The sequence below is a fragment of the Psammomys obesus genome, unplaced genomic scaffold, assembly GCF_907164565.1.
Source record: "Psammomys obesus unplaced genomic scaffold, mPsaObe1.curated_primary_1811, whole genome shotgun sequence".
NCBI classification, from domain to species: domain Eukaryota; kingdom Metazoa; phylum Chordata; class Mammalia; order Rodentia; family Muridae; genus Psammomys; species Psammomys obesus.
The window spans coordinates 4,361,042-4,370,219 of record NW_026585609.1 but is presented as its reverse complement, the minus strand read 5'-3'; the positions used below and the strand labels follow the sequence as shown (position 1 = coordinate 4,370,219).

At 46.9% G+C, this 9,178-nt stretch overlaps 1 protein-coding gene across 1 annotated transcript in view; it reads right to left on the bottom strand.

Moving 5' to 3' along the window:
- Rerg (RAS like estrogen regulated growth inhibitor) overlaps positions 1-8,736 on the bottom strand; it is a 104,158-nt gene extending 95,422 nt beyond the window's left edge. Inside the window, exons 1-2 of the mRNA XM_055610557.1 lie at positions 8,501-8,736; positions 3,105-3,273 (exon numbers count right to left, since the gene is read on the bottom strand). Of these exons, the coding sequence (XP_055466532.1) occupies positions 3,105-3,165 (61 nt within the window). The 5' untranslated portion in view covers positions 3,166-3,273; positions 8,501-8,736. The remainder of the gene's footprint in view (positions 1-3,104; positions 3,274-8,500) is intronic.
- Between the last annotated feature and the right edge of the window lie 442 nt (positions 8,737-9,178).

Here is a 9,178-nt window from a genome sequence, read left to right as displayed (position 1 = left end):
GGAGAGCGGCTGATACTGACCGGGCTGAAACAAGGTAGCAACAGTTTGAGACCCTAGAGTAAACATGAGCACAGTATTGCTACAAACTGATAGTTCAAACTGTGGTGGCTTCTAGGGAGGGGAGAAAAAGTTCAGAATTGTCTCGCTAAATCCAAATCCAGACTGTGCTGCTTTCTCAAAGCGGGGTGTGCTTTAGGTCTCAAGAAAGCAATCAAATGTTGATATAGGGAAACAGAGTCTGCCTACAAAGAACATACAAGAAGTTATGTTAGAGGCAGGTTGTCCATCGTGACCATTTTCACGGCAATGAGAAGAAACAGAAGCAGAATACCTGGGCCGGCAGGCTGGCTCAGAGGGTGGAGGCACCTGCCAGCAAGCTTAACTCCCTGAGTTAACTCCCCCCACCCACCCTCTCCTTCAGAACCCATATAGTTGAATGACAGAACTATGTCCTACAAGTAGCCCTCTGGCCCCCAACAATGACTGCTGTCTCATGCTCTGTCTCTGTCTCTCTCTCACACACACATACAAGCACATTTGAACAGTGGTAGGCCACCTGCAGGGAGGATAAAGAAATGGATCCAAAATGGAAGATTTGTTTTTTTAACAATCAGATTTAGAGTTGGTAAGGACTTTCCTGAGCTGTTTCAGCCTCTGCTTTTAGCATGAGAAGTAAAAAAGTTAGAGTCAGCCGAAGTTACCCCCTAGAGTGGGTACCGCCTTTCCTTTGGAGGTGAAGAACCACCCATAGGAAATGGGAAGAGTATGGGGTTCTAGTTATCATACAGGCCCCTGACGGACCCAAGGTCAGGGGCAGGCAGAGGACAAGTGGTAGGAGTCAACAGAAGGACCTAGAAGGCCAGGAGGGAGAGCGATGCCCTAAGAGCCTGTTGGGAAGGCAACTTGGAGGAGAGGGGTTGGTTATGTGGAGAGGTAAAAGGAAGCCCAAGAGGGCACAGGACGGCAGGATGGCTGACTCACTTTCTCAGGGACTGATGGCTAGTGACCTCAGCAAAGGCAGTTGGTGTGGAACGGCTACAGTGGCAGGCCAACCTGGTTTACACAATGGATGAGCAAAGAAACTTAAGACAGGAGACACAGTGTCCGCATTCATTAGACTTGAGAAAAGGCAAGGACTGAGATGCGGACACAGGCAGCTGGACTTGGGGAAAGGCGATGGGAACAGGTGCTACAGTTATGGAAACTACCTTGACGGCTCACAAAGGAAACGGAGGGCGCACCTCAAAGTCGTGGAGGGTTCGGTTCACTCCGATGCGGTGAAGATGGACATGAATGGGCATCCACAGACTTGAGTACTTACTTCTTCCCTGGGCTTCACCTATACGGCTACATTATTGTATGTGTAGTAAGCGCGCGCAGTTTATCATGTGTGGCGTGGGTAGTACCTGCAGAGGCTCCAGCAGTCACTGGGTGTCCTGTTTATTCTCTCTATAATTTCCCTGAGAAAGGTTCAGTGAGCTGGATCTAGGCTGGCTGCCAGCAAGCCCCGGCAGTCCAGCTCCATTGCCCACAGGTGAGGCTGGGGATGTGCGAGCCAAGCCCAGCCTTTTTCAGGGGTGTGGGGATTCAGCTCAGCGGCCCATGCTTGAGCAAGGAGCCCTCCTACCCTCCCAGGCATCTTGCCTCCCCTGTGTTCAGCTTTCCAAACCACGCAGAAGAGCTCGGAAGAACGTGTCCTCTTATTGTCGGATGTGGAAAAAAAGATGGATGGCCAGCCAAACTCCCCAGTCACAAAAACTGAGCCACTGTTAGCAACACAGACTTCCCACCAGACCTCCGACCACTCCCACTCTTCTCACCATCCCACATATTTTGTTCCCTGCAGAGAGACACTCCCTGGGGCAGTTTCCTCGTTCTCCAGATCCTTCTGCCAGCTACAGACAGTGGGTTCTCACGCCATTGAGAAACACCTAGGGAGATTAAAGGGGAGGGGCTTGAGTGTCTTCCACCCCAGCCTGCTCTTTTCCTAGCTTGGATTCTGCCAGAGGCAAGAACTGCAGAGGAGAGGCAAGTGGCAGACAGAGCTGAGGAAAACTAAACAAGACTTACAGCATGGCAGATCACTGCTGAGACTCAAGCCAGGAAGACCTATAGGAGGAGGTTGCGGGCACAGACCTAGAAGGTGTGTGTGTGACAGCACTCGTGTGTGTTTCTTTAAGAGCATATAGTTCACGTGAGTGGGGATTAGCTGGTTTGCTTACTGGCAGGTTTCTGTCCACCCACATGCACCCACCAGAGGCGTTGGTGTCCTTCCCTGACGGCCAAAAGCTCTGTGTGGTTTTGGTTCCCTCCCACGAGACACCAAGCCATCGTCACGGGTAAAGTCACGCGGCATCAGGGTCTGGGCAACATCTCCTTTAGCACGCACTTAATTGTAAGTATAGGGAGTAAGCAATGAGTTTGCATTCTATTGTGAGACTCTTTCTCAAGGAACCTAGGGCTGGGCTGTTGCAGGGATAGAGTGATGGCCCAGTATGGACAAGGTCCTGCCCCCCGCTCCCCACACACACAGCACTCCCAAAGAAAAGGAGGGTTCTAAATTATTGATGTTACTCAGAATTGCTAAGTTAAATGCACTCCGGAGGCCTGGCGGCAGCCGTCCTGCTTGGGAGTTGGTATTCCTGCTGTGCAAGCGCTCTCGTCCTACTGGAGAAGTGCTGGGTTAGTTCTGTCACTGGTGAAGACAGACACATTCAACAGCACTTACTGGGACCCCAACATCTGCTTGAACTTGGGCCATTATGCTGAGAATATCCAAAGAAATGAGACATATAGCTAATCCCTTGAGATTTTCCATAGTAAAGGAAAGAACACAGGAAAAAAAAAAAAGATATTTTATGAAATTTCCATAATTGGATCAGTTTGGAGTTTGTTTACGATCTATACCCTTCCTTGTTATCTTGTCAGCAAATTTACTTTGTCATAAATAAGCAGAAGAATCCATAAGCTGGTTGTGAAAAGTGAAGCTGGATACAGAGAAAGGACAGCAGCTGGGATGTCACAAAGGCTGAGTACTTACCTGCTCCATCCCCAGAGCTATGACAAACTCACACACCCTGTAAAGGCCACAAGAAGGACCTTACCTGACTTGCCCACGCCTGCTCTCCCAAATATGGCCAGTTTGACCTCTGCACTCTTGGCCATGGTACTGGTGGCAGCCTCTAGGGTTCAGAGTCAGTATGTGAGCAGACGGTTTTGGTGGCAGCCTTTAGTTTCCCTGTTCCATTATCAGTCACAGAAGAGGTCACAGTCCTTAAAAGAAAAGAGAGTTGGAATTCTAAGGGATGAGAAATGAGTCCCGTATCTGTGAGACGTCAGGTACACACCAGCCACCCTTTGTCTTAATTCCTTTGCCTGTCACTGTGATAAAATACTATGGCAAGAGCAGCAAGGAATACCCAGTATGGAATACCCAGACATACTTCTATGTTTTGCTGGATTGGATACCCTCAAACACTAAGGCATGTAGTGTGTTTTGCTGTTGTCCACAGTTCAAGACATAGCCCATCATGGAAGGCAGGAAGTCAAGAGAGTAGGAGTGCGAACCAGTTGGTCACATCACACCTACAACTGGAAAACACTAAGGGGTTGATGCATGTTGCTGTCTCCTCACAGTGGGTGGGGCTTCCCATCTCAATGCTATCAAGATAACTTCCTACAGGCATGCCCAAAAGTCCATCTCCCAGGGGATTTCCAGAATTCTGTCAAGTTGACAGTTTTCGCTGACCATCTCACCACCCAAGGTATGGTCTTATAATTTGTTTTTCACCTCTGCCCAGTCAGAGGGCCATGGTAATATCTCACTGTAAACTACTTAATTAGTAAGGTAGAGTTGGGACTTAAGAATTTAGATAGGGGGCTAGAGAGACAGCTCAGCAGTTAGAACACTGGCTGCTCCTCCAGAGGTCCCAAGTTCAGTTCCCAGCAACCACACGATGGCTCACAACCATCTACACTGGGATCTGATGCCCTCTTCCGGCATGCAGGTCTGTGCAGATAGAGCACTCATATATGTAAAATAAATAAATAAATAAATAAATAAATCTTAAAAAAAAAAAGAATTTAGATCTGGGGGCTAGAGGGATGGATCTATGCTCAAGAGCAAATATTGCTTTTTTAGGAGACCTGAGTTCAGTTCCCAGTACCCACATTAAGGGGCTCACAACTGCCTGTAACTCCAGGGAATCCAAAGTCCTCTTCTGGTCTCCACCGGTACTGCAATCATGAGCACTCCTCCCCAAACACACATACGCATAATGAAAGATAAAATAAATCTTAAAAAAAAAAAAAAAAAGAATTTAGCACTGTTTGGTTTTCAAATATGTGTACACATGGTACCATCTCTTACAGTACTTTCTTTAATATGTTTTTATGAATAGATTGTTTCTTGGCATAATCGATAATAAATACTGTGTAAATAAATACATTCACCACCAGCTGAAAATACTCAACCTATAAATGCATGTGATGGGGAAAGACACTGTGGGAATCTCTTTATTGAACAATGTGCCTTCCTATCAGTCAACTCCACTGCCACACAATTTAATTTTTTATTTCGAGGTTAAGTTTCATTTCAGTTCACACTAGGTCACAGGATAAACTATGTAACTGATGCATATGGTTCCAAAGCCAGTACGGAATACCCAGACATACTTCTATGTTTTGCTGGGTTCGATACCCTCAGACACTAACGCATGTAGTGTGTTCCACATTCGGCGTCCCTTTTAAAGAGGATCCCAGGCACTGTTTATAACAGCTGTGATGTCTTGGGTCTTTGTTGGCTGGATTTTATTGCTGTGCTGGGAATTGAGTCTAAGGCCTCACTCCCATGGCAGGCAAACACCTCAGCCACAAGGTACACTCTCATCCCGATACCTGGGCTCTTAACATCAAGGAAATGTAAACTTGGAAAGGGCGTTGGGTGGAGGGCCAAGCCAGGCAATCCCCCAGCTTTTGCAGAAGGCCTTTCCTCTGCCAGCCAGCCATTCTGTGTCTAATTGGCCACTTCTGGGTATTCAAGATAAGTCTGTGTCCTTTGTAAGTAGTGGCATTTGTAGGTGGCTTTTTCCAATTAGGAACCCTCCCTTACCTATTTATTATAATACGCCATGATGTGTCTGTCACTTGGGATGTCCTGATTCTTTTGTTAAAAACAAGTCATTTCTTTCACTCAGGTCTGGTTCAACAGCCGGGCACCCTTAGGATGGTTCCCTATCCTAGCCTTCCACTTTCCAGGGAAGCGAAGGTGAGCTGTAGGTGGATTCTTCAGGAGACACACAGCAAAACACAGGAGACACAAAGTAAAAAACTTGTTTACTTTCTTGACTTTCCCCTCCCCCTCTCCCCATATGCATGGCTGTCCCCAGGCACTTGCTGTTTGACTGACTCTAACAACATGGAGTTCCCTTCTTCAGGCTTGACATATAACCTGAAAGACTGTCACTACAGAGTTCTGGATATATTCGCTGTGGCTGCCCCCAGCAGAGCCAATCATAAGAAGCCCCCCTCCCATCTTTCCCAGGGGGCTAAGGACCTTTCATTGTCTGAACACTTCACTTTTAAGCATGTTAACTCAATGGCACCAGTGTTCAGAATTCACTCAGTGTTCTAGTTTGAAAAGTTATATTTGTGTCAAGCATGGTGGTATACACCTATAATCCCAGAATTTGGGAAGATGTTCAGAAATTCAAGGCCACTCTCTGGTACAGGGCAGCCAGAGCAACCTGGTTTCTTTAATAACCAAAAGGGGGTGGGGTGTGTTTTGAACCACAATCTGTTACCTGAACGTGTTAACTGATCCTGTCTGGATCAGTGTTTTGGATATACAGCTTTTAAAAACAGCCTAAGAAAGGGAAAGAGAAAACAGGCTCCCTCTGAATATATATCCCACAAGAGGAGCTGGTTTCTATTTAGTCTCTTATCATGTATTTGAGCCATCAATGTGGACCAAACACATTTTGTTGTGCAGGTTTCTAAAGTGTGTGTGCTTCTAAGGGAAGAACAGGCCGATGTTTAACATGGCCTTTTCCTCCGTCTCCACACTGAAAACGACAACTTTGTAGACATTCTCAAACTAAGATCTTAAATATCCAACCCCATCCTTTGGCTGTCGATGTATTTCCTTAAGTTCTGGCCTGTAACCCCAGCATTTGGGAGGCTGGAGAGGGAGGATATTGAATTCAAGGCCAGCTTGGACTACACCATGAGTCCCAGGCTATTCCAGACTACCTAAGCAGTATGCCAAAACAAAAACAAAATTACTTATTTGTCATTTCATAGGCACCCACTAAGAAAAGGCCTTATATTTAAGGTTTGAATATGAAATTTGCTAACTATATTTTAACTTATGAATAGATACTGGCTAGCATTTATTTTATTTAAAAAATTTTAATACAAATTCTATTTAACTAAAAAAAATCACATTTATTATATCACTTCCTTCCTTCCATTTTTAAATTTGTTTTCTTCACAATTTATTCATTATATATCCCTACTGAAGTCCCCTCACTCAACTCCCTCAGTCCCACCCTCTTCCCTTTACCCCTTCCCCTAGTCCATTGAAAGGGGGAGTTCTCCGCTATTGCCATCTGCCCATAGCTTGTTAAGTCTCATCAGGGATGCCTGGATCCTCTTCCTCCATGGCCTGGCAGGGCTACATCACCAGTGATCAGAGAGCAGCCAACTGAGTTCCTGATAGAAGCTGCCCCTGATCCCCTCCCTCAGGGATCCACATGGAAACTGAGCTGCCAATTGGCCACATCTGAGCAGGAGGTCTAGGTCCTCTTCATGCACAGTCCTCATTTGGTGCATCAGTCTCTGCAGGATCCCCTGGGCTCAGATCTCACTAGAGAGGATGTGGAGAAAGGGGAACCTCCTTCATTGCTGGTGGGAATGTAAACTTGTACAACCACTTTGGAAATCAATCTGGCGCATTCTCAGAAAATTGAGAATAGCACTACCTCAAGAGCCATCTATACCATTTCTGGGCATATACCCAAAAGCTGCTCTACCATTCAATAAGGACATTTGCTCAGCTATGCTCGTGGCTAGCTAGCATTTCTTTAAACCGTAGAATGTGCTTGTGCCAGGAGCATTCATAAATAATAATTTGCTTTTATACAAAAGTGTCATTCCTGTGTATCTAAAAATCTGCTCTTATTCTTAATTAATGCTTCATAAAAATAAACATCAAATATATATATTTTTAAAAACCAAGTCAAATATTTCAGCAACAGTCACTGGCCTCTGAAGTCCATGGGTTTCACAAATGAGAGAGACATTACGTGAGTTAATTTTTCCCATTTGTAACATAATAAGATCCAGCTGGTAATTGTCAGTCTCATGATGTGCTTTCAAAAATCAAAGTGAAGATGCCAAGCTGACCCCTAAAGATGCCTTCATGTTTTATTTCCACATGAAAATTTGACAGAAGCCATCAACCTGTCAATTGTTGTCATAGCAACCTACAGGCAAGCTTCTGTTGAATTAACTGGAGACCTTCTCGCCTCAGATCTGAGAAAACTCGTTGGTCTAACACATGGAACTCTTCCTTTCATGACCAGGAAGTTTACTCTAGGAGAGAGCTTTACCGGGGGCAAACAAACAGCCAACTTTCAAGTTTCTATCATAAAGTCACACCTAAATATTTAGGAGACTAGAGGAAGTGCCTTTCTTGTGCGCATGAAGTCATTGGAGGAAATACTGGGATAAACCAAAGAAAAGTGTTGTTTTATTTGGTACTATTGATGCATTGACTCACTCCACACTTAAGTATACGCAAACCAAAGCGCCTACCTGTGGGGACTCTTAGACCTATGGCATTTGTGTTTCCAAAGCTTCATTCGTCTTCTTATTTACTTATCAAAAGGTTTTGCTCCTAATAAATCATTTCCCAGACTATGCTTATCAAAGTCGGTGTTTTCCACTTCCTCTTGTTGGGGGTGGGGACGTCTTTATAATTACACTTTAATATTTTTATGACCTCCTTAAACAAACAAAGTGCAGCTGTCCAGGACAGCAACGAATGCAACGTGATGGTGGGAAAGAGATCGCTTCTTTCTGGGCCAGACCTTTCCTGAAATCAGGATTTCTCAGTTTCTCTGCTCGGAATTTTCCTTCCTCTTATCACAACGCAACACCCACTGCAAAGAGGCTGTAATTGTGCAAGCCCCCGGGCTATCTCGCTACCCTGAACTCAACAGGTCTGCAGCCAGGAGCAAGCCCACGGTAGATTGCAGGTCCTGCAGATCCTCCAGATCGCAGGCTCCACAAAAGGAACAGATGTCTCCTACGTGCGAAGGACGCCCTGGGCTCAGGACGCACTGTCAAGCCTGGTGCTGCGTTCACATCCCTCTCGGAGAGCCCCAAAGTCACCCTTGGCGAGGGACCTCGCCACCTGGAGGACTCGACCGGGGTCCGAGCCCTCAGGGAGCCGCACTCTGTCCTCGGGGAGCCACCTGGCCACGTGTGTGTCACTCACCTGTTCACTCTCCAGGCCGGGGAGAGAGCCGCGGTCCCCTCCAAGTTCGCAATCCGGCCTCGGAGACCGGAGAGCCCTCCCACGCTGCCCCACGCAGGCTGCGGGAGGCGCTTGAGAGTCAGGGTCCCGCGGTCGCGGGTGGGAGTCACCGCGGCTGCAGGCGCGGTGCCCGGGAGGGGGTCTCCTCCCTCGCGCTCGCCTAGGCTAGCAGCGGAGAGACTGCGGCAGGACGCGAGCTCCGGCCGCCGCCGCCGCCGCGCTCCGTGGTCGGGATGCTGCAGTGAGACGCTCGGGCGCCCCCTGCCGGAGCCACCCGCGAACCGAGCGCCACACACTCCCGCCTCGCTCCACGCCAGGCTTGCAAAGTCCTTTCTCGATTAAAAAGCATCACTTACGCAGCGTTCTCTACGCCTTGTTTCAAAGGATCTTGCCAATACGCCTTGGGAATGTGTTCGGTTATTCTCATGACATTCAAGAGGAAGCAGAGGATTAAAAAGAGAGAGAGATGGGGAAAATTGTCCAAGGCTGGTAAATAGCTGGGAGAAAATCCGGACCGGATCGGAAACAAATATACTTCGAAAGATGTAAACACAGAATTCAACTGCAATTCATGTTTGTACATATGAGAAAGTCTCCAGAGTGCTCTGTTCTCTCGGCAAGACCAGCATTTATAAGATT